The sequence below is a fragment of the Eubalaena glacialis genome, chromosome 5 (genome assembly GCF_028564815.1).
Source record: "Eubalaena glacialis isolate mEubGla1 chromosome 5, mEubGla1.1.hap2.+ XY, whole genome shotgun sequence".
Lineage (NCBI taxonomy): Eukaryota > Metazoa > Chordata > Mammalia > Artiodactyla > Balaenidae > Eubalaena > Eubalaena glacialis.
The window spans coordinates 35223960-35250323 of NC_083720.1; the positions used below are offsets into that span (position 1 = coordinate 35223960).

Below are 26364 nucleotides of genomic sequence, written 5' to 3' on the forward strand. Positions count from 1 at the left end.
AAAGGGGCAAGGAAATAGAGGGTGTATTCAAGGGAGCAATTGTAATAATAATGCATGGAATCCAAGCAAATAAGAAGAAAGTAGGGAAGTGGTGTGGTAGAAAAATTGTGGGAGTGGAGGTCCTAGAACTTTGAAGTGGAAAGATGAGAGGTAGTGATTACACTGTGGGACATTTGAAACAGATTGGGAAGATGGGGCAATTAGTGGTAATGACAAAATCTAGTGGGCACTCAAAGAGGTGCATGGTAGAGGGGATGGCATCAAGGGGTACTGAAGGGATCTTTCCCATATCTATTGCAATCAGCAAGACTGATGACAGGACTAATAATGCAAGGGAAAAAAAAAACAGTGAGCTAAGAGTTCAAATCTTCACTGAATGAGAGGCAGTGGCTGGAAAGACGGAAGATAATGGCACCAAGTGATGGGAGGCAATATGATACAGTTATTAAGAGAATGGACTCTGGAGCCCAACTGCCAGTGTTCAAATCCTGGCTCTAACATTTTCTAGCTGTTTGACTGTGGACAGCTAACTTAACATCCCAGTTACCTCAAATGCATCTGTAAAATAAAGAAAGCAATATACATAACTCACAGCTTTGTTGTAAGGATTAAATCAGATCAATGCCTGGCAAAGAGTAATCAATATATAAGTGCTATTAGCTTGTGGAATAAACTGAGAGGTGGGATTTTCAGAGTGTGTGTGTGTGTGTGTGTGTGTGTGTAAGCGTGTAAGCATGTTTTTATCAGGGATCATCCAGGAATGAGCAACAAAGAGCAAGGCCCAGCAAGACATGAGGTGTTGGAGAGAAAAGAGATGCCACTTGAGAAAGCTTCAGAGGAAGCTGTGACCTTAGGGAGGGTCAGGTTTCAATGAGAGTACGGAAGTGTGGATGTTCAGCAGAGGCTGCAGATACAGAGCTTAGCTGATAACAGTTCTCGAAGGCACCAGCCAAGGATTTAGGGTGGTGCAGAGGAGAGGAAGACTGGGTCAGATTTTAGGGAATGTACACAGCCAGAGAGGGACAAGTGTCCTTATAATGATGAATAACTTGCGAGATTTGGGCTGCTTCTGCTGAGTCAGGTAAACCGATAAGGTGAGGTATGAGGCTGACAGTCCTGATTATATTCCCTCTGGTGACCAGTCTCCCCCAGTTGCTCAGAAGATGAAGTGTGAGAGTCCTACAGAAGCCTGGCAGAGCTCCTCTGTAGCCAGTGTGTAGGCTAGAGGAGTCATTGCCAGGCAGAGAGGCAGAATAATTCCAGGTGAGTGATGAGAAGTTCATTCATCGGTGCTGAAACTCAATCCTAACAGCTAATTCAGGTCCCCAAGACTAGATCAAAACACCATTATACATTTTCAAAGCACCTGTATTTCTTCTTCAAGGCACATAATATTATATACTTAATTGTATGTTTATTTACTTAATGCTGGTTTCCCCTCACAGAATGGGCAGGAAGTGTGCCTCTTCTATTCCCTGTTGGAGCTTCAGAGCTTTGTATGTGTGGTAGGCACTATATCTGTATCTAAGCCATATCTATGCATCTATATCTATGCCTCTCTTTACATCTCTATCTATAGCATCTGTCTTTGTGAGAGGGTTATATTAGAGGTTAAGTTGCCAAAATAGATTTATTGGCAATGATCATATCTAATTTCAAAGTTTCACTCCCTAAGCTGGCTGCCTCTGTGTTCACTTATCCACGGTGAATCAAGGTTGTGTTTGGAAGAGCAGCACAGTGAGTAATGGAGGTCTGGTCTCCAGCTGTCCTGAGAGCTTTACTAACAGCATCTTTCTAGACTTTCCTCAAGGGAAAAAAACGGGGACTTGACCTAAGGAATGAAACAGTCTTTGAACTGTTTCAACTTGATTAGCAGCATGTGATGAGCCTAGAAAGAATAAGAGTTCACTTGAGACGTCCTTCTCGTAGCTTAAATTAATGGACAAAGAGATCTTATTTTTATGTTGCCTGGAATTGTTCAGTGAGTATTTCATGTAAGTACTTTTTTTTTTTTGGTTCCCCAACTAGATCATTACTCCCTAGTGACAAGAAGGAGTGCCACTCAGGCTGGAGATGGCTAAGCCTCATTTGGCCAAAGCCAGTGGTTTCTTATTATACTACGTGAGCTATGTTTGGGCAAGTCAGAGTGGTGTCATGTAATCCTACATGAAAAAGGCCATCTTGTGGTCAGGGCACTGTGGTTAATGGGTGAGGAAACAAGGTTACAGAGCATTGCCACCTTTTTAATGGGGCCTTCTGGAATTAATGAGGCTGTGTTCTCAGGGCAAATGGGATGAGAGCAGACACCAGATCATTTACTGCTGCATCCTCCATAGTACATAATACTGTCGACAGTGGCTATGGGGTACACGTTAATAATTATTTTTCTCAGTGACTGGAAATAGTGTATTTTTTCACTGTCACATTCTCAGCTGCTCTAGCGTTACTCTTTTGTACGTGTCCTCGTAGCACCCTCAGTTGAAGCTGACAGTTTTCTAGAGTTGAGAATGCTATTAGGAGACTTTGCTGAAACAAGGCAGCTTGTGGTTTGTTCCCTGGGCTTCTTTCACTACCTCTAATTGAATTAACAAACAGTTTAACAGAAATGTCTGCATTCAAATTGAAGAAAAGGAAAAGAGAAGGCCCAGGTAGGGATTTCATGGAAAAGCTATAGTGCTTTGCAAATAGCTAGAGTCCAGTGAAATTGAAGCAGTGACCCAGGCTGGACCAAGCTAGAACAGGTAACATCACAGATTCAGAAAAAAAATGGCAGGAAAATGAATAAAAAGAGATGGTGGGAGGAATAGGTGTTGGAGCATAAAAAATTAAGGGACCTTGGGATCAGCTAGACCTGAAACAATTTGCACATTTGACCTTGTGTTCTGTTCTTCTCATCCTAGCTTTGTCTGTTTATTTGGCTGAAATCTGTGTCCCAACGCAGCTATTTTAGGTGGGTTTGAAAGTGCGATCATAGAAACTCTGTACATAGAGGCTTGGTTTAAATCCACTCAGCTCACTCCGTCCTACCCCTCTAATCCTGTCACTTCTCCAGCTGACAAGCCATATTGGCAGAGGCTGAGAAGGAAGGCCTTTCTTCCTACAAGCACATTCTACGCGCACAAACAGCGCACGAACACAATTCCGAAATGCTCATGCGGAGTTTTAAGATCTGGTACTCAAATGGCAACATCCAAAAACATGCTATGTTGTCTTAGTAAGACTCTTGAATAAATTGTTGTGCTCTCTTCTGTATGATGACATTCTTGACTCTCATCCCTCACGGATGATACTATAGCCTCCAGTCTCCCTGCCACTCTCCCCTCACAGCCTCAGCCATCTTCTCAAAAATGTGAATCACATGGTGGAACTTTCCTGCCTAAAATCGTGTAATGACTTCTTATGCTTCCTGGAATAAAACCCATATCCTTAGTCTCCAAGGTACTGAATATACTTGCCTCCAACCTCCTCTCTTACTGTTACATGAAAAGCCATTTCCCGCCAAAGAACCTGTGCACTGACTTGTCCCTGCCTGGAATGCTCATCTTCCACCGATTATTTTTTGAACTTATCGATATTTCTAATTACTTCAATAATACACATGATTGCTTTTTAAATACATTTTTAATGTTTGTCTCTCCCACTAGAATGAAAACTGCATGAGGACAGGAACTTTGTCACATTCATTCATTGCTCTATCTCTAGCACCTAGTACAGAATTTGAGACATAATAGTTAACCTACAAAATATTCACAGAATGAGTGAATACTAGCTTAAAATTCTCAAAGCATCTTCATTGTCATGAAAGTATCACTTTTTTCTTGGACTGTCTTATTAAATTTTTTTTCTTTAGCTTATGATTGCTTATGAAACGCATATTTGCCTTTCCAACTCCATATTTATAATTAAATATGGGCTGCCTAGTGTTGTCCTTCATAGCTAGGAATAATCCTATTTATAATATTGATTATTCTCTAACATGTAGAGTATCCATCAGGCTTCTCCCCAGTACTACCTTGTGACCTGGGACACTGGGCCCAGCTCTGAGCCCTGCACTTAGAGGTCCTTACCCTGCCTCTCTGCTGACCTCATCTATGGGGTCAGAGTACATGAGGTCAAGGGGATGTGCTCACTCACACCTGAGCACTGCTTTCTTTGTGTGTATTTTCACTTTTTTTTTTTTTATTGAAGTATAGTTGATTTACAATGTGTTAATTTCTGCTGTACAACAAAGTGATGCAGTTATACATATATCTACATTCTTTAATATTCTTTTCCATTATGGTTTATCATGGGATATTGAATATAGTCCCCTGTGCTATACAGTAGGATGTTGTAATCCATTCTATATACAGTAGCTTACATCTGCTAACACCAACCTCCCACTCCAAACTTCCCCCTTCCCCTCCAACCTTCCCCCCTCCCCCTCCTCCTCGGCAACCACGTCTGTTCTCTATGTCCATGTGTCTGTTTCATAGATAGGCTCATTTGTGTCATAGTTTAGATTCCACATATAAGTGATATCTTATGTTATCTGTCTCTTTCTGACTTACTTCACTTAGTATGATAATCTCTAGGTCCATCCATGTTGCTGCAAATGGCATTATTTTGTTCATTTTTATGGCTGAGTAATATTCCATTGTATATGTACCACATCTTCTTTATCCATTCCTCTATTGATGGACATTTAGGTTGTTTCCATGTCTTGGCCATTGTGAATAGTGCTGCCATGAACATAGGGGTGCATGTATCTTTTTGAATTATAGTTTTGTCTGGATATATGCCCAGGAGTGGGATGATATGGTAATTCTATTTTTAGTTTTCTGAGGAACCTCCATACTGTTTTCCACAGTGGCTGCACCAACTCACATTCCCACCAACAGCATAGGAGGGTTCCCTTTTCTCCACACCCTCTCCAGCACTTGTTATTTGTAGACTTCTTAATGACGGCCATTCTGACCTGTGTGAGGTGGTACCTCATTGTAGTTTTGATTTGCATTTCTCTAATAATTAGCGATGTTGAGCATCTTTTCATGTGCCTGTTGGCCTGTATGTCTTCTTTGGAGCAATGTCTACTTAGGTCTTCTGCCCAGTTTTTGATTGGGTTGTTTGTTGTTGTTCAGTTGCATGAGCTGTTTGTATATTTTGGAAATTAAGCCCTTGTCCATTGCATTGTTTGCAAATATTTTCTCCCATTCCATAGGTTGTCTTTTCATTTTGTTTATGGTTTCCTTTGCTGTGAGCACTGCTTTCTTGATCACATTTCACTACATAGGACCCTGGACTTTTATGCTTAAGTTGCCCAAGACATCTTCCAGGTCCCATGGGACCCCTTTCCTCAAGAACTGGTCCAGTGTGTACCACACCCCTTGGACTTGAAGTAACTGTTGCTATAGGTGTGAATGGAGCTTGAACAAGCAGGCCAGGGTGTGCACATGCCTGTGTGTAGGACTGGAAAGACCAAGAGCTGGGGTTGGATAGAGAAGTGGGTGTGCGGCCATCATCAGTAATCCCAAAATTGTCAGAGAGACTTGGTCCCTAGTGTAAAGAGGGCCTTGCTTCAGAGATTTATCCCAAGATTTTTGTTGGTTTGTTCTATAAACTTGGAGTTAGAATAAGCAGACTAGTCATAGAAAAGTAAGATAATAAACAGACCAGTCATGGAAAATTAAGAAAAAAGAAAACTGAAGAAAGTGTGCTGTTAATAAGAGGCTCTTAAGAGTTAAAGAAACCCTAAAGTGAAAATTATATTACCAGGAAGGTGATTTATTTATTGTTTGTTTGGCCAGGGTATAAAGATTTTTAGAACACCCCAAGTTGTATATTTTACCTTTTCTCATGAGCCAGTTCTTGAGGAAGGATGGAAAGTTACTTCCTGTTTCTTCATAAGTGTTCTCACAGAATTTAATACAGACTAGAAAGTGATTTTTTAAATGCTTTATGCCAGCCTTCCTGAAGTTATACTCAGCTGTACTGATTGCCTCTGTGGCTATAAAGTGGCAAAATTTGTGATTTGAAAGCAAAATAGTGACATGTTCTGATCATTCCCTGAACCTACCTTAGTATTTCATGCTCAGGGTGGGAGGATGGCTACAGAGCAGTTTTCGTGGACTAGCTCTTGCTCCCTTCGTGAAGAGACATGAAAGTGGCCTTTTGCTCTAGACTAAAGGATCAGCTATCTAAAGTTATATCCATTCCCTCCTTTTATTCTGGTTCATGTCCACACATGCAGGATTTAAGCAGTATGAAGTATGTATCCCCCAAAAACAGAATCATAGAAAAATAGAGAACATATAAGTAAACTGTTAATACATTTGCATTTTGCAGCGGGCCTTAAAGTGATGAATCTTATGATTTGGTTATGTAGATCACAGCTATCATCGTGCATACTTAAAATTGTCTTACTGGAGATACAAATGTTAATTGTATATCTTTTTAACAATTGATTTTAACACTATACAGTTTTCACTTAGAAATTCTTATTAGTTTTTTAATCACAGAGATAAGGTAATTGTTAAAAACCTAAATGAAATCAGTAAGGACCGGATCAGGAAGGTGAAAGTGAGTAAGAAAAAGAAAGGAGCTAAACAGAAATACAGTTGGGTCTATTGATGAGGCCAATAAAAGTAAACAATGCAAATTATCCTCACTAGGCTGAAGGGATTTGCAGTGTTAAAAGGCCTCCTTTCCATTTTAAAACAAAATAAAACAAACACCTTCCTTTCTCTGTCTACAAACTCATAAAAATATCATTGTCTCCATCTGTCCTCAGTAGGGTGTGTGATCAGATCAGAAGTATGTTTTGACAGTCCAAATGTAGATTAGGGCAAGGATAATGTAAGTCACAGATTTTGCTAATGGAATAAAAAAATCAGCATCCTTATTCATGCACATTCATATTTCTCAAATTTGCTGAAGTAACCTATACAAAATGACATATTTGATTTATAACATACCTATTTTATTTCTTCTAATTTGAGCAACTTTGCAAATTACAAGTGATTATTGGTTTATGTAATTTTCTTTTGAGATATGGTATTTTAACTGTTTTATCTTCGATTAGTAAATACAGAGTTTATACAGATGTAGTGAATTCTGCTGAGCAGGCATGAAAGTTTAGACATTAAACTTTTGAACTATTACATGGTAGAGTTTGGAGTAAGAAGAGATGGTAGTGAAAGTGTATCTTTGATAGTGTTACAGACGAAGCATCATGGAGTCCAAAATTTTTGACAGCGAGGAGCTATTTTCAGGTGCTATATTGCCAATCTGGTACCGTCTCTCTGCCAAAAATCCAGGTGCTTATGTGAACACATACTCAACGCCATAGAACAGATTAGAAAACGCACAAGAGATGTCATCCCCAGGAAATAAGCAGCTATGGTTGGCATTTTGCAGAGCATATTGAAATAAAGTACACCTTACATTTCAGGATGACATGGACCAGGCATAGAACTATAGAAATACTGTTGGTGAAATCTGAAGTTTGAGATCTTTCTGCCAGAGAGACTGAAATTAGGCAACGTTCACTATAGATTGGCATGGTACACACATATAGACTCAGAATGTAAACAGTCAGACAAAACTGGTTTAGAATACAGTTCCCTAATGTGGATGGCCTGGAAGTTAATGCAGAATCACTCTGCATACCATTCCTAGTTCTTGAAAATACAGCCAATTAATTTTTGAAAATCTATCACTCCTAATAAGTTGTATGTAGTTTTTATAATTTGTGTTTTGTGTTGTGGAATTATTCATTCTCATGTAATTTTGAGGATTTAAGAAAAAAATCCTGATTAAAAAAAGGGTTGAAAAAGTAGGTATGTATAAGGAGAGTTTTTAAATTGCATAAACTCACACTAAAAATTACACTTAGGATTCAGGTGCTTAGATTTGAAAAACAGGTAACAATTACTCCAGCTGAATGGTGTTTGAATGGAATAAAGTTTATTATTTTCTGGGTGGGTTTCACAGAATCCTTGAATGCATAGGATAAAACAGGCTGTAGTCTATGGTTTTTGTACCTAAAATCACTCAAAGTTTCCCAGGATGAAATTTCTGTTTTGTTCTTTCTGAAAATGCATCAGAGTCACAGAACAAAATAATGACAGAAATAACTTGGCCCTAGGTCTGCTCCTTAACTCTCCCTCCCAGTGGTATCATTTTTGTGGGGGACAGAATTAAAAGTTTAATATGATACCACTTTGACAGACTGAGCCTAGGAGCTAATTGCTGCATTTCCTAAAGTGCAATCTAAATATTCCTCACCTAGCCTCCCAGGATATCTCAACTGATTAGGAGTGTGGTTACCAGGCAAAATGCAAAAGTAAGGTTTAAAAACATTCCACTTCCTGTTCACAATGGAATTTAGTTGGTCTGATAAATCATGTATGCGCTATCAATTCTCTCTTTTATTGGTGATGGGTCAATAAGAGCATATGCAGTTTTAACTCTACAAATGGACATATCATACTTTGGATGTAAAATATTAAATTTGAAAAAATTTAAGCATCCATTATTCAAAATGCAAGTAGGTGGCTTTGTTGAAATACTTGCGTTTCCCAGATGCAACCTGTTCTCTCATACCACTTTGCCTCCACACAAGCTCCCTAGAAAGATCACTCCCCTTGTTCTAGTCTGGCTAATTCCTGTTCATCTGTTAAAACTCAGCTTGGCCATCACATTTTCCAGGCATCCTTCTTTAATATTCTTCTGCCCAATTCAGCTAGTTGATTTTGGATATTCTTCCTGTGTACTTTTGTCTGTCATAAGACATTATCATCCAATATTGAATTCATGTCTTAGTTTATCTGTCTTACCAGAGAACACCAAATTTATCTTTTAACTCTGAATTATCAAGGCTTAATAGAGTACCCGGTAGATAATAGGTGCTCAATACTAGTTGCCTAAGAAATTAAAGTTTAGAAGAAGTACTACAGCATATCAATGATGCAAGGAATCAGGGCAGGCTTTTGATAAAGCCTTTGATGTGTTAAATGGTGAAATATTAGTTACCATCAGTGGAATTGTCTTATTACTGGATACCTAGAACAGGTCATACTTTATGAACCTCATGAATGTATAGTTCTGCTGAAGAGACCTCTATTAGATGAGACTGAGTTATCTTTAACCAAGAAGACATTGCTGGCCTTAGAGCTAAGCTAACTTAAAAAGGTCATAAAATGGAAGACTGTTGATGCAGGTTTCTAAAACACCAATATCATCATCATCCTAGTTAACATGTACTGAGTGCCTATTCTGCAACAGGCACCATTAAGCATTTTCTGTGAATAATTTTTATTTAACCATCACAACAATCTTATGAAATAGGCATTGGTATTTTATACAAACTACAGATGAGAAAACTGAGGCTTAGGGAGAATAAGTAACTTGTCCAAAATCACATAGTAAATGTGTGAGGCAGAATTCACACACCAGTCTACTTGCCTCCGGTGCCCATGATCTTCACTGTTGGGCTATCCTGTTTCCATTATGTACAACACAGATGTGTCCACAGGTGTTTCATTTCCTTACTGCCACTACCAGGTATTTTCTAAGTTTTCCCCTTCAAGTCAGTGGATCCTGTAACGGCCTGTGACTCCCCAAACCAAAATCCTGCTTCTTATCTTTCCCAATGTTCATCTAGCAGCAAGAATAATTGATGACGTTTGGATAGAATAAAAGAAAAGTTTGGTGCTTCCACTTTAAGCTCCCACTTGTAATCCTCCAGCTCCTTCTGCTGTAGTATTAATTACGCAGAAGGGAACATAGAATTAAAATGTGAGGAAATGGGTGGAGGGGGGAAGTAAACTCCATGCTGCTTCTTTAATCCTGATCTTAATTGCCATAGCTGACACTTCTACTGAAGCACTGCCAATATAGACTGTGTGTTAAAGAGAAAAGAGTAAGGATGAGAAAAGGGAATAGTGTGGAAAATACGAGGTTAAGTACCATTCAGCTTTTTTTCTTCTGCCTTCTACCAGCCAAATTCCCCTTATTACCACATCCACTTATCTCTTGTAGAAAGAAACATTTCTATTGAAATATGACATACATATAAAAGTGCACAAATCATAAATGTACAGTTTGATGAATTTTCACAAAATGAACACACATTTGTAATCACCATCCACATCAATAAACAGAACATCATCAATACATTGTGGCTTTAAATTGTATTTTCCTGATGACTAATGAGGAAGAACACCTTCTCATGGGATTAACAGACATTTCAATAACTTATTTAATGAGAGGACTCTTCAAGTCTTGCCTATTTCTTTTTACTGTGTTGTCTTTTTCTTATTAATTTGTAAGGTTTTAAAAATATTCTTGACATAAATCCTTTATCAGTTGTATGTATTGCAAATATTTTCTCCCCCTTATTTACTTGCCTTTGAATGAATAGTGTCTTTAATGAACTGAGCTTTTTAATTTTTATGTAATTTTTAAAATAATTTTATGTAATCCATAAAATTCTAATGTAATACAATTTATCAATAATTTTCTAATACTACATTTTGTGTTCTGTCAAAGAAATCTTTGGCTTCTAATAAATTATAAAGCTATTTTCTTATCTTCCAGAAGCTATATTTTCTCTCATAAATTTATATCTATAATCCAACTAGAAGTGATTTTTGTGGGTGGTGTGAATTGTGCAAGAATCATTTTTTCTTCTGAACATGCAGGTAACCCAGAATTATTTATTGAAGAGTCCATCCTTTCTCCACAGTGCTGTGTCATCTTTGCCCTAGTCAAGTGTTGGTGTAGGTGAAAATCTGTTTCTGGATTTTTTTTGCTCCATTGGTTTAATTGTCTAAATGTCAATACCACATTCCTTCAATTAAGGTAGCAGTGTAAGCCTTCGAACTTTGTTCTTCAAAATTTGGCTATTTGTGGCTCTTTACATTTCCACTAACATTAAAACCAATTGTCCATTTTTACAAAAACAAAGTATCTGTTGGAATTTGCACAGGTTTGCATAAAATAGGGAAATCAGTTTGCAGAAAATTGAAACCTATAAATACTGTCTTCCAATCCAAAAACTTGACATAACCTCTCAGTTTTCTAGGTCATTTTAATACTTCTCACAATATTTTATTGATTTATGTGTTGAGAAATTTTACATATTTTGTCCTACTTCTTTGTTGTTTGAGTTTTTGATACTATTTCAAATGTCAATTTTTAGTTTCATTTTCTAACTGGTGGTACAGTACATATAAATACCTTTGATTTTTTTATATTGTCCTTCTGTGCAAAGGCATTGCTAAAGTCTCTTATTTAATAATTTAGCTATATATCATTTTAGATTTTCTAAATGTACTATCATATAAACTGTGAATGAGTTTTATTTCTTCATTGTCCATTCTTGAGCTTTTCCTTTCTTTCCTTCTTCTCTTCCTCCCTTCCCTCTTCCCTCCTTTCCTTCTTTCCTCCCTCCTTTCCTTTTTTCTCTTGTTTTGTTTTTGCCTTTATTATACTAGTAGGGACCTTCAACATGAGGAGAATATAAGGGGTGATAGTGTACATGTTATCTCATCCTAGTCTCAGGGGGAAAACTTTTAATACTATATAGTATTAATACAAGGTTTGCTGTAGATATAATTTTATAAATACTCTGTATCACATAAGTAAGTTTTCTTCTAATTATAGTTTTCTGAGGTATTTTAATTTTGGTGTTTAATTATTTCAAATGCTTCTTTTGCTGCTATTGAGATCATCATATGAGTTTTCTTCTTTATTCTGTTAATGCAGTTAATTATTTTAATTTTAGAATGCTAAAACAACCTTGCTTTTTGGAATAAATATAACTGTTGTAATATAATATTTTAATATATATTTGAATTTGATTTGCTCATTTTTTTTCAGGTTTTGCATTGTTCATGAAAGATATTGGTTTGTAAATTTTCATTCTTAAAAATGAACTAATCATTTGGTATCAAGATTTCATCAGCCTTAAAAAGTGACTTGTGAACTGTTTTTTTTTTTATTATTATTTCTCTGGACTAGTCTGTATGGATAGTTGTTATTTTTCTTAAAATATTTGAAAGAAATCACTATAAATTTGTCTGGTTCTTACATTTCTTTGGTATTATTGGAAGATTTTAGTTTCAATTTCAATTTGTTGAATAGATATAGAACAAAGTTGTTTATTGCATGTTTCTATCCTTTATAATAAAATCTATAAAAGAAATCCATCTATTTGTTCCTGATACTAGTAATTAGTACTTTCTTTCATATATATAATTTTAAATGTTCATTTTTAGAATATAGAAAAGCAATTAACTTTTGTATCTTGACCGTGTATCCTGTGACCTTTCTATACTCATTAATTCCAGGAATTTTTTTGTAGATTCTTTGAGACTTTCTACATAGACAATTATGCCATCTATGAACAAAGACAATTTTATTACATACTTTTCAATCTATAAATCTTTATTTCACTTTCTTATCTTATTGCACCAGTTGCAACTTCCACTACAATGTTGAATAGGAGTAGTGAGAAAGGACAGCTTTGTCTTGTTCCTGATCTCAGTGGGAAGGCATCCAGTTTTTCACCTTTAAGTACGATACTAGTTTTTCTATAAATGGTCTTTATCAAACTGAGAAAGTTCCTCTCTATTTCCAGTTTGCTGAGGGTTTTTTTAATCATGAATGGATGTTAGATTTTGTCAAATGCTTTTTCTGCAACAATTAAGATAATCATATGATTTTTCTTAAGCCTGTTGATATAGTGTACTGACTGATTTTTGAGTGTTGAACCAGCCTTGCATACCCAAAATAAATCCCATTCGGTCATAGTACTTAGTTTTTTATACATTGTTGGATTCAATTTTCTAGCATTTTGTTGAGGATTTTTGCATCTATGTTCATGAGAGATATCATTCTGTGGTTTTCCTTTCTTATAATGTGTTTATCTGGTTTTGGTATTAGGGTAATGTTGGCCTCATAGAATGATTTAGGAAATGTTTGCTCTCCTTCTATTCTCTCGAAAAGATTGTGGAGAATTGGAATCATTTCCTAATGATTAAATGTTTATTACAGCTCACCAGTGAAACAATCTAGGACTGGTGTTATCTTTTTTGAAATATTATTAACTATTCAATTTACTTAATAGAAATATTTATATTATTTGCTTTTTCTTGTGTGGGTTTTGGTAGTTTGTGTTGTCAAGGAATTAGTTCATTTCATTAAGTTATTAAATTTATGGGCATAGAATTTTTCATAATATTCATGTTATCCTTTTATTGTCCATGAAATCACTAGTGATTTCTCTTTCATTTCTAATAGTGATAATTTGCATCTTTTCTCCTTTTTTCTTTGTTAGCCTGGCTAGAGTTTTATCAATTCTATTAACCTTTTCAGATTTGGGGTTGATTGGTTTTATCTAATGTTTTTCTTTAATATTTCAATAGTTTGTTTTTATTTTTATGGTTTCTTTTCTTATGCTTGCCTTAGGTTAAATTTCTCTTCTTTCTCTAGTTTTCTAATGTGAAAGTTTATATTATTGATTTTAAATCATTCTTCTTTTCTGATATATGCATTTGATGTTATAAATTTTCCTCTAAACATTACTTTCACTGACTCCCATACATTTTGATAAGTTGTATTTTTTATTTTCATTTAGTTCAAAATGTTTTTTAATTCCTCTAGAGATTTTCTGATCCATGTGTTATTTAGAAATATGTTTATTTAATCTCCAATGTTTGAGGATTTTTTTGTTATTGATTTATAATTCTATTGTCATCTGAGAACATACTTTGTATGAGTCTTATACCTTTAACTTTAATAAGGTGCATTTCACAGCCTAGAATGTGGTCTATCTTACTGATCCATGTGTGCTTGACAAAAATGTGTATTCCGCTCTTACTGGGTAGAGTTTTCTATGAATGTCAGTTAGATCAAATTTACTGATAGTGTTGTTTAGATCAACAGTGTTCTTATTGGTTTCTCTGCCTGTGGTATCTTATCAATTAGTGAGAGGTGATGAAGTCTCCAATTACAATAGTGGATTTGTGTATTTCTACTTTCAGTTCTATTAGTTTTCCCTCATATTTTGATGTTCTGTTGTTAGGTGCATACACAGTAAAAATTGTTATATCTTCTTGGAGATGATCCTTTTATCGGTATGTAGTGTTCCTCTTTATCCTTGATAACTTTTCTTGCTCTGAGATTTGCTTTGTCTGAAATTAAAACAGATATTCCAGCTTTCTCTTTAGTAGTGTTAAGATGATGTATCATTCTTCATTCCTTTACTTTTAATTTACATGAGTGCTTATATTTAAAGTGTGTTTCTTGTAAAGACATACAGGTGGGACTTTTTTTTTTAATTGGAGTATAGTTGATTTACAATGTTGTGTTAGTTTCTGCTGTACAGCAAAGTGAATCAGTTATACATATATCAACTCTTTTTTAGATTCTTTTCCCATATAGGTCATTACAGAGATTTGAGTAGACTTCCCTGTGCTATATAGTTGATCCTTATTTGTTATCTATTTTATATATAGTAGTGTGTATATGTCAATCCCAATCTCCCAACTTATCCCTCCCTCCCCTTATCCCCTGGTAAACATAAGTTTGTTTTCTACATGTGTAACTCTATTTCTGCTTTGTAGATAAGTTCATTTGTACCCTTTTTTTTTAGATTCCACATATAAGCAATATCATATTTGTCTTTCTCTGAGTTACTTCACTTAGTATGAGAATCTCTATGTCCATCCATGTTGCTGCAAATGGCATTATTTCATTCTTTTTTATTGCTGAGTAATATTCCATTGTATATATGTACCACATCTTCTTTATCCATTCCTCTGTTGGTGGACATTTAGGTTGCTTCCATGTCCTGGCTATTGTAAATAGTGCTGCAGTGAACATTGGGGTGCATGTATCTTTTCAAATTATGGTTTTCTCTGGATATATGCCCAAGAGTGAAATTGCTGGATCAAATGCTAGCTCTATTTTTAGTTTTTTAAGGAACCTCCATACTGTTCTCCATAGTGGCTGTATCAATTTACATTCCCACCAACAGTGCAAGAGTGTTCCTTTTTCTCCACACCCTCTCCCACATTTATTGTTTGTAGATATTTTGATAATAGCCATTCGGACCTGTGTGAGGTGATAACCACATTGTAGTTTTGACTTGTATTTCTCTGATAATTAGTGATGTTGAGCATCTTTTCATGTGCTTTTTGGCCATCTGTATGTCTTTGGAGAAATGTCTATTTAGATCTCCTGTCCATTTTTGGATTGGGTTGTTTGTTTGTTTTTTTATATTGAGCTGCATGAGCTGTTTGTATATTTTGGAGATTAATCCCTGGTCAGTTGCTTCATTTACAAATATTTTCTCCCATTCCAAGGGTTGTCTTTTTGTTTTGTTTATGGTCTCCTTTGCTGTGCAAAAACTTTTGAGTTTAATTAGGTTCCATTTGTTTATTTTTGTTTTTACTTTTTTTTGGAAAATAAGTTTACTGGATATAGATCTTGCTGTGATTTATGTCGAAGAGTGTTCTGCCTATGTTTTCCTCTAAGAGTTTTACAGTATCCAGTCTTACATTTAGGTCTTTAATCCATTTTGAGTTTATTTTTGTGTATGGTGTCAGGGAATCTTCTAATTTCATTCATTTACATGTAGGTCCAGTTTTCCCAGAATCACTTATTGAAGAGACTGTCTTTTCTCAGTTGTATATTCTTGCCTCCTTTATCATAGATTAGGTGACCATAGTTCATGGGTTTATCTCTGGGCTTTCTATCCTGTTCCCCTGATCTATATTTCTGTTTTTTTGTTCCAGTACCATACTGTTTTGATGCCTGTAGCTTTGTAGTATAGTCTGAAGTCAGGGAGCCTGAATCCTCCAGCTGTTTTTCTTTCTCAAGATTGCTTTGGCCATTCGTGGTCTTTTGTGTTTCCATAAACTGTAAAAATTTTTTGTTCTAATTCTGTGAAAAATGCCATTGGTAATTTGATAAGGATTGCATTGAATCTGTAGATTGCTTTGGGTAGTATAGTTCAATCCAAGAACATGGTATATCTCTCCATTTGTGTCATCTTTTATTCATCAGTACCTTATAGTTTTCTGAGTATAGGTCTTTTGCCTTCTTAGGTAGCCTTATTCCTACGTATTTTATTCTTTTTGATGTGATGGTAAATAGGTTATTTTTTATATATTCTAAAAATCTGTCTTTTAATTGGTGTTATTAGACCATTCACATTTAACGTAATACTGATATAGTTGCATAAATATTTGCCATGATTATAATTATTTTCTATTTGTTACATTCATTCTTTTTTTCTTCTTTTCCTTTTTCTGCCTTTTTCTTGTTTTAATTGAGCATTATATATGATTCCATTTTCTTTCCTCTACTAGCATATCTGTATATTGGTTTTTAACCAATCTAATTCCACTTTCAAATAACACTACTGCTTCAAGTATAGTACAAGTAACTTACAGAGTATTCACAATTCCTCCCTCCCATTCCTTGTGATATTGCTGTTTTTATTTATTTACAGGCTATAATTACCCAAAACATTATTACTGTTATTACTTTAATAAAGTTTTTTGTAGCGCAATTGAGAAAAAAATTATTTTACCTTCATTATTTCTTCTCTGACTTTTATCCTTTCTTTATGTAGAGTTGAGATTCTTGCCTATATCACTATCTTTCTCCTAAAATAGTCTTCTAACACATCTTCCAATACATGTCAATTCCCTCAGGTTCCCATACAATATGAGGTAAGCACTATTCTTCTGCTGGAGAGGAATTACCTCAATTTTTGTTTGTTTGGGAAAGATGTTACTTCTCCTTCACTTTTGGGAAATAAGTTTACTGGATATAGAATCTTAGGTTAGTGATTTTTTTTCTTTCAACATTTTAAATTAAAAAAAAAATTTACCCCACTCTCTTCTTGCCTGCATGGTTTCTGAAGTAATTTGCTATATATTCTTACTCTTGTTCCTTTGTAAGGAAGGTTTATTTTTCTTCCTCTCCTCTGGCTTCTTTCAAGATTCTCTCTCTTTAAAGTTGATATGTTACACAGAAACATTTGTGATTCTACAGTTATTTAAAAATAGCAAATATCTTGGCAATTTTTGTTCATACGCCTTACATCATGTAAAATTTGAGGTCCAAATTTTTAATCTCCATCTTATAGACATTCAAAGAGGCATTGAGAGTTAGTAAGTGATTTGGTAGTCTTCAGAACCAGTGCCCTAAATTACTATGCTATATTTGTTCCCACCAGTAGTATCATCATGTCTTTTCTAAAATAGTCTAGTAAAAGCAAATGCTGAATGACCAGTCTCCTCATATCAAGCTCTCATCTTTTACTGTGTGGGCTTCTTATCTCCCAGCTTCCATCTCTAAGTCCCCTCTGGATTTCCCTCCTTGCAGCAAATAAGAAATCAATGCTAAGAAGTATGTAGTTACCATCATCACTGTCTTTCTTATTGTGTAGGTTGCATGTCTAAATATAATGATAATGTATATTTCCTTCTTGTCCACTTGTAACAAAATTCTAATTATAACTACCATACTGGTAACAGACATAATGTTGCTTCAATACACTAACACAGATTTTCAATTTAAATAATATCCAGGTATAATTTACCCATTAGGAAAAAAAAAAAAGCATGAAAGAACTTACACAGTAGAAACACCTCTTGTTGTGTATGCCTATAATTAATGACCCAGTATCCTTACTGTATGATCAGTGAATGAAAAAATGGCATGGAAATCCAACAAGTTTTACAAAGAGATCCATCAGTAATGTGTAATTTTCATTTGTTAAATTTCCCCATGATTAATGTCAAATTCATAGTTGTAACATTTGTTTTTACATGTCTCTAGACAGGAAAGCCACATGAGGTCATCCTCCTTGCTTGAATCTTTAGTTCTGATCTGGAATAATGCATATTCTCCTCACCTAGGGGTTCTCAGGCTTCAGAGGGCTTATTTAAGATGTTTCTCTGTGCAAATGAGATACAAAATATCTTCTTTCCTCTTTAATAATTTTATCTGATTATCTTGATAGCATTTTTTATACATCTTGCTTACTGGTTTACTCCAATGAAGTCCATGCTTGGGTCACTCAGACTTTCAGTCAGTGTTCTCTTTCAAAACAATTAAAGAGAAGGGAAGTCCAGAATGTACTGCTTCTCCCCACCTCCTGTGCATTAATGTTATATAATATTTTACTTAGCCAAATTTGTTAGAGTTTGGGTATTTATTTTTACAATTGAGACTATAATAGAAGTGTAATAAAGCATTTTATATCTATTTTTTTAAGAATTCAAAATATATGAACTGAAAAAGAAAAGTAATACTTACAAGAAAATCTCACCATCCACCTCCCATACTGCCCCATTGCAGCCTTTGGTATATTTCAGGTCTGAAGGCTTATCTTTAATTCCAGAGCAGAAGATAAAGAGGGAGTTAGAGCTTAGAATTCTAAATGTAAAACATAATATATTCATCAAAGACATAAAACAAACACAATCAACTATATGTTTAGGTTAGTACAGAGAAAGAGATCACTGATTTTAAATTCTCACATATAGAAGGAAAATGTACAGAAGGAAAATGGAGAAGGGAATCATTTTTGAAGAAAATACTAGAAGCTAACTAGTATATAGATATAATAGTCAATCTTAAAATGACCAACCACTCCCTCCTCTCCATGAACCGCATATCATGTTAAGAGGAGCATTTATTTCTCCACCCCTTGAATCTGGGATGGCTTTTGATCAACAGAGTGCAGAAAAGGAGGCATTAAGAGACCATCAGTTTCTGCTTCTCTACCCTTGAAATGTTCACAGTTAGGGTACTCCCTTTCAGAAACCAGACACATTGAGAGGTCATATGGAGGAAAACTTAAGAGACCTACTTGCCAGCAGTTCTCAGCCAACAGCTAGCAACAGCTGCCAGCCATGTGAGGGAGCAACCTTGGATACTGTAGCCCATTCAAGCCCCCATATGACTATAGCCCTAGTTGACGTCATGTGGATAAACCATCCAACTGAGTCCAATCTACTCACAGAATGGTGAGAGAATGTTAAATCCCTAAGTTTTGGGGTTTCTATGCAGCAGTTGATATATAAATATATATGTGATGGAAATAGTTGACCAGTGTGTGAAACTGGTAAAGTCCAGTATAGAAGTAAACATATTAGGCTGACGATGGCAAAGGGAATTTAAGATAAATACCTGACTAATATATGTATCCTAGTTAAATAAAATATCCTCATACAGGATACAGATTTTTTTCATTTTAGGTATTTGAAAGTAAAGGAGACACAATTTTGGAAAGCATCTCTTCACAGTGCAGTTGCATACCTAATGTGCAAAGAAAAATAGAAGAGTTTAGTGATACTTGATAAAAGCCAAATTTTCTATGTTATTTAAAGAGAAAAAGCACAAAAAGAAGGGAAAAAATCCTTAAAATAACATATAAGTTATTTTAAAAAGAGAAAATTATCAAAAGTTTACTGAAAAATATGGGGGCAGGGGGAAGAATAGAAATGTAATTCTGGGATGAAAAAGTAACTTTCAGTAACAGAAGTGAAACAAAGTTTGAAGGTGTTACCATGTGCCCTTTTCTCTCATAATCCTTTTTTCATATATGTTGTGGAAATTACCATACTCAATTTTAAATGATTTGTTCATATGTGTTTCATATCACTAAATTATAAACATTTCCAGGGCAGAGATTAGTCCTATTTACATTGTTATCACTAGGATAATATAGACATCAATGGATGGGTGTTTAGTGAATGAATGGATGAATAAATGATTTAGTATAAACTGATATGTGAAATTAGTTGTGAAATGCAAAATCAACCTATTGGCAGAAGCAGGTCCTTTGTCAGAGATGCCTGCGTTATTTTTATGGGGTGTTCTAATTCTCTTGACTTGAGACTCAAAGAAAGCTGGAAAACGCTCTCTTCTAGAGAGCCCAAGAGACTGACTATAATATATAAGGAAGAATACGAAGAATGCATATTTTAAAAAATCAATAAATATATACACTAAAACCTAAAGTTTTACAACAGTTCTTAGAGTTGCAAACAAACTAATTCTCAATATATACCAATCATTTTAAGTCACTGAGCACCAACTATGTGCTAAGCATTTTATCTGGAGACATGCATGTGGATACTCTATGGTCCCTGCTCTGAAGAGGTCATGGGACATTGGGCAAGATTGAAATGTAAGAAGGGGGTCATTAAAGAAGTGCCTACACGTGCAAAGGGATTAGTCTAAAGTCCTTTGATTTTATTATCTTTTTAAAAGCACACACTGAGGAGTAGTTTTATTCCCATTTGTAGTTAAAATATTAGGATGAGAGAGATTCAGTAACTTGTTCAAGGCAAGCTAATAAAATGAGAGAGCCAATATTTAGAAATCCATTCTTTCATTTTTCTCTCTCTCCAGCCCCCAAATTACAAACCGCAATACCATGAATTGCAAGTACTGACATAAGTCTATGCAAGGTGCTATGAGGGTAGGAGCAAAGCTCTCTTGGAATAAGGAACCTCTGCCTATATGTGACGCTATGATAAGGCTCCCATTGTGTCTGCACCCCTATTCTCCCCTGCTGTCTACTGGCGTGGCTATTCTGCAGGAGCATAGAATGGCTAGGAACTTTTGGAGTCGTGCAGATTTGGGCTTAATCCTGGTAAGTGTGGTAGATGTGTGACTTTGGAGAAGTTATTTAGTCCATCGGAGTCTTTCTTTCCTGTCCATAAAATAGGAATAACCATGTGTACCTGACAGAGCTTTATGAGGATCACACATGAGATATGTTAAGCACTTAGTACAGTGCCTGGTGTAAATACCCTCTTGGCAAGTGGTGAGAGTTAGTCTAATGAATTTTTCATTATAGCTACTCTGATTTGTGGTTGGTTGATCTGATTCTGTGGGTCTGGATAGGATGTTTTCCCAGCGATCCATGATATTGGCAGATATTCTTAGATACTCTTGTTAAAATAAGGGAAGGGACTTCCCTGGTTGTCCAGTGGTTGAGACTATGCACTCCAATGCAGGGGGCCCGGGTTCGATCCCTGGTCAGGGAACTAGATATTGCATGCTGCAACTAAGAGCCCGCATGCTGCAACTAAAAGATCCCACGTGCTGCAACTAAAGAATCCCTCATGCTGCAACTAAAAGATCCTGCACACGGCAATGAAGATCCCGCATGTCGCAACCAGGACATGGTGCAGCCAAATAAATAAATAAATAAATAAATATTAAAATAAGGGGAATCTTGGAGCATCTTTTCTCACCTGACCAGTGATCACAGTCTTTAAATTTTAGACCATATCTCCAGGAATGAGGTATTAAATATCCTTTAGAATCCCAGCCCCACACTTTATGATCTATTTCTTCCACATTGAGACAAGAAATCATTCATGAATGAAGGCTTTGCTTCATATCATGGGGCAATTTCTCCCCAGCCTCTCTGGTAATCATCTTTTGCCTGTAGTTCTAGTGAAGCAAGCAGCATTGGCTCAATTTGCTAGGAAAAGTATCCCCTAAGCATGTATTCTTCACAACATTAAAAATAGAGTCTTTGATCAGGGATCTTTAGGCACATCTACTGGTTAATACTTTTACTCAGCCCCTGAATCTGAACAGAAATAGTTAATTTTCAGAAGGCTGTAGATAAAAAAAATTCAGTGCTTATTTCCACCCCAATCCTGTCCTCAACCCAGCCAAAGCTGGATCTTCAAAAATCTAGAATATTAGAGGTCTGAGGGTCTGCCTTCAATTCTCCTAGGCAGCAGGACAAGGAGGGAGGTCAGAGCTCAGAATCCTGACTCCAGATAACAAGGGTGGTACAAGAAACATAGGAGAAAAGACTTGAATTCACTAAAGAGTAACAGCCAAAGCAGGCACTTACCAGATGAACTGGGAAGGAAATTTCTTAGAAGGCCTTCAGAACGTGGAGGAAAAGGAGCAGTTAATCTGAAATACAAAATTGAAAGGCACGGCAGAAGCACGATTCTAGTCTTTCAGATAAGATTCCTTCCAGAATTCAAAAGCATCTAAAAGAAGCAAGACAATTGGTTGCTGGGCTCAATATGTAAACACAGTGCTGGTTGACACAGTGAATATGTTTATTAGAAAAGTTAATGCAATGTCAGGGTGGAAGATCAATGTTTAACCTGATTTCATTGCAATTATTGGCCTGCCTTGGAATACAGAATGGAAAATTAGCAAACCAGAAAAAGGAACGTGTAAGGGACTTTTTCATAAGCAAGTTGTCAAATAATGGACACTGATATTTGTGATTAAAAAAGAAGTCAAGAATTACTTGCATTTTTAGTTAATGCATGCCCTTATAAGGTATATGCACATATTTTTATTAATTTGAGGAATATATTGAAATTTCTATTTGCCTCAATATCCAGGTAAGGTCACAGAATGTTAGAGATTCACTGAGTTCAGTTTTCTGATTTTACAGATTAAACCCTAGGGAACAGAGCTGCCACATGACTTTCTGGAAGTTAGTCGGGTGGAAGTAAGGTCAGTGAAGTGCAATGACTCGTTTTACAGGTGAAGAAAGAGGGGCAGGAGACCAGTGGAAAGATTGTTGCCTGAGCCATGACTCCAGTCTTGTGTTATTACCTGCTGAGCCTGTGCTTGATATATGAGGCTTTCTCACTGTAAAAATACCCTTAGAATTCTTTGATGAAATATCCCACGAGTGTTATTTAATCCTCATCATACTGTACACAAAATAAAGATCATTTTCCACAGTATAAAAATCAAAATATATACATGATTGCTGGACACAGAGATGAGTTAAAAGAGCTTTTTGATACCTCCACATGAACTCTAGCTTCTCTTTTTACTTGATAATTTGGATAAAATCTAATGAAGTTACTGTAATCTTTTTCTACAGTGAGTATTAAAGCTGATATTTCAGTCTATTTTTAAGAAATTCTTACTGGAAAAGGAAACTAAGAAGTGTTTTGTTTTGTTTCCATTGTATCATACTTCAGAAACAGGAACACTCAGAAAGAAAAGTGCTGTGTTTCCTGGGCATGAGGACGCCTGTTCAGGGCCCTGGGAGAGTGAAGCGCGGGCTTCTGTACAGCAGTCCAGGGTTGACGTCACAAAGCCCCTGCTGCAGAGCTGGGCCCACCCGCGGAGCATACTCTCGTCCCAGGCACGATTAGTACAACCCCCAGTGCAGCTGTCCATTGAGGGTGACCAATTGAAAAACAAGGAGTCAGCCAATTAATTACACTGTCAGCAATAAATGTAACAATGGGCTGTAGTGGCAATCCCGTCCCGTGATGCATCCAGGCAGCCATCTGTACGTCTGTCTTCCCCATCCACTGGGCACTTGTTGCTGCAGAATTGGTTTAGACAAGTGGCTTAGCTTGTCAGGTGGCAGGCAGGAACTGTCTCTCCTCCTCTGTGAGGCTGTCTTCATTAAGTTTTACCTCTATCAGAGGAATCAACTATGAGTACAAATTGTGGATTCAGCAACAGCCCTGGCCCTAATAATAAATAAGCAGATCACTAATTCAATCTTGTGTTTATTCATTTACTAACATTTGTTGAGAGTCTTCTGTTTGCCAGGCACACACCAGAGAAGTAAGTATGTGAGGAGAACTGAGTCCATCTATATAGCAGAAGTTAATGTACATTGACATAGCATCACTAGGGATATCTGTGTATTTCGTGGCCAATGCACTGGATAGCTGTCCCTTAGAAAAATCCATTTTTATGACCCATGTGGACAATTAAAATTGCTGAGTTCTTCCTTTTTTCCCCAATTGTTTTTGCTACTCCTTTTTCTTTGAATTCTTTGAATCAGTTTTGAAGATGCTTATTTAAAAAATCAGAATAGAAAGGCAGCACAGAGAAGTCTTGTCTAATACTTGTCAAATTAAGAACGGTGAAGCCTGTTACTTTATGTTATTGATTAACGTCCCCTTAGCCAAAGATGTGAATTGCTGGTTTGATAACCGTATCTTAATTTCAACTTGATTTCATCAAATTCCAGAAGGATATCACTCCAGTCCCACTCCTCAGTACCAGCGCATACCTGAGAATCATTTGGATTGTTCTCCTGTTCATGCTCAGAGAGAGCATTTAGAGTTTAGGATTAAAACAGATGAAGAGCTCTGAACAAACATTACTCTAAGACGACGACTTCTATTTCTTCTTTCCATTGGATCATCTTTCTTTTTCTATGGCTCTATTTTTAATCTTTTTCCCCCATTACTAACCACATCTGGGCTTCTCATCTCTAATACCTAGCCATAAATGTGAAGCACAAGTATTTTAAATGAATGAAGCTGAAAATTTCCTGTACTTAATATTAAAAAGCAGGTGAGACACATGTTCTATATGTGTCTCTTGCTAGAGGCTCCCCCCCAACTTTTTTTTTTTTTTTTTTTTTTTAACAGATCAGAGCCTTTTCCTAAAATGAACAGGAAGCAGGAGGAGAAACAGGAGAAGAATGGGAATTTCAGTCAATCTCCCTGGAGTCCGTTTTGCCCCAAATAGGTTTTATGATGAGTTGACATTTTAAAATAAACATCCTATTACTCTGATGAGAGGAAAAGAACACACTGACATGGGATTTGATGCAAAATGTAGATTTGGGTGGAAGTGAGTTTTGATGATGCTGTAGTAACTGTCTTGTTCTTTTTGAACATTCTTTTCAGGGAAGAATGAAAATAAAAATAACCTTTTACTTCTTTCCTCCTTTCTTTCTTGCCTTTCTCTCTTTCCATCCTTTCCTCCCTTCCTTTCTTCCATTTTTTCTTTTACCTCATGTCTTTAAGCACTTAGCATGTGTCAAGACTGTGCTAGATGCTGGTGAAAAGTAATGACATGGCCTGTGCCCTCAAAGACCTTATAGTACAGTTGGGAAGATTGACAAGTCAAAAAGCAATTTTGGACTTCCCTGGTGGCTCAGTGGTTAAGAATCCACCTGCCAATGCGGAGGGCATGGGTTTGATTCCCTGGTCCAGGAAGATCCCACATGCCATGGAGCAACCAAACCCATGCACCACAGCTACTGAGCCTGCTCTCTGGAGCCCTTGAGCCACAACTACTGAGCCCATGTGCTGCAACTACTGAGGCCCGCGTGCCTAGAGCCCGTGCTCTGCAACAAGAGAAGCCACCGCAATAAGAAGCACGCACACCGCAACGAAGAGCAGCCCCGGCCCTCGCTGCAACTAGAGAAAGCCCGTACTCAGCAACAAAGATCCAACACAGCCAAAAATAAATAAATAAAATAAATTTAAAAAAATAAAAAAGCAATTTCAATTCCTTGTTTAAGGGCCCTCTACCAGGATTTTATAAGAGAGCTGCTCTTTTATAAGAGAGATGCCTAACCTAGACTCGGCAGAGTCCTCTAAGCAGAATTCAGAAGATTTTTTTTTTTTTTTGAACTCAGAAGAGTGATTAAGCACTAGTTAGGTAAATAGAAATGTGAATTATTTCAGGGCATTGGAAATATCAGGAACAAGGCCACAGAGCAAAGAGAGAACACAGAACTTTCAAGACGTCTTTTTCCTGTCACCTTTCCCCCACCTAATTATGGAAAATCTTGTGAGTTCTAGGGGTGTGTGTCTAAGTGTCTGTCTGTCTAGAATAAAGAGAATTACACTTGTCTAGAGAATGTAGGACTGTCTGAGGGTTCTGCTTTGAAATTTCTGGAGAGGAGAAAGGAGTATATATGGATGATATAATAAAAACTATTCACTGGCTGCTTTAAGATGTGACAATCACTGTGTTAAATTATTTATTGTAATTTTAATTTAGAAGTGTATTACTACTACTATTACTACTATTATTATTTGGTTTATAAGCAAAGAAGTTAAAGCTTTGAGGGTTTAAGCAACTTGCCCAAGGTGCCATCGAGGCAGGTCTCAAATCCACCTGTTTGGTTTGATAATCTACCCTTTTCATATCTTATACTGCCTTGTGAAAATATAAAAAAATAAAGACCTAAAAGAGCAAAAACAAAGACACAAACAAACGTAATTAGGAGGAAGAGCAGCAACAGTAGCCATATAACATTTCTCAGTACGCTCGACATGTTAGGCCCTGTGCAGGGTACCTTGGCAAATATATGAAATAATTATATTTCTTATATAATTCTCACATAGTTGTTATTCTTATGTAATATATACTTCTTATATAATTATACAAGTATTTTATTTTTATATAAAATGGTCTTATCTCTAATATTTTACAGTTTAGAATGTGGAGATAAGAAGTATATATATAAAATAATTCATGATACTGAGGAGCAATGATCATAAATAACATTTGAATTGTGATTTTCAATTTCTAAAGTCATCCTCACATAAATATATTATTTTATAAAAGTATGTAAGATGGTTA

General features: G+C 36.2%; 1 protein-coding gene across 1 annotated transcript in view; it reads right to left on the reverse strand.

Moving 5' to 3' along the window:
• Positions 1 to 26364, reverse strand: part of LOC133091765 (uncharacterized) — a 145715-nt gene that overhangs the window by 62429 nt on the left and 56922 nt on the right. The window contains exons 2-3 of the mRNA XM_061190996.1: positions 21890 to 21998; positions 18319 to 18391 (exon numbers count right to left, since the gene is read on the reverse strand). Of these exons, the coding sequence (XP_061046979.1) occupies positions 18319 to 18391; positions 21890 to 21998 (182 nt within the window). The remainder of the gene's footprint in view (positions 1 to 18318; positions 18392 to 21889; positions 21999 to 26364) is intronic.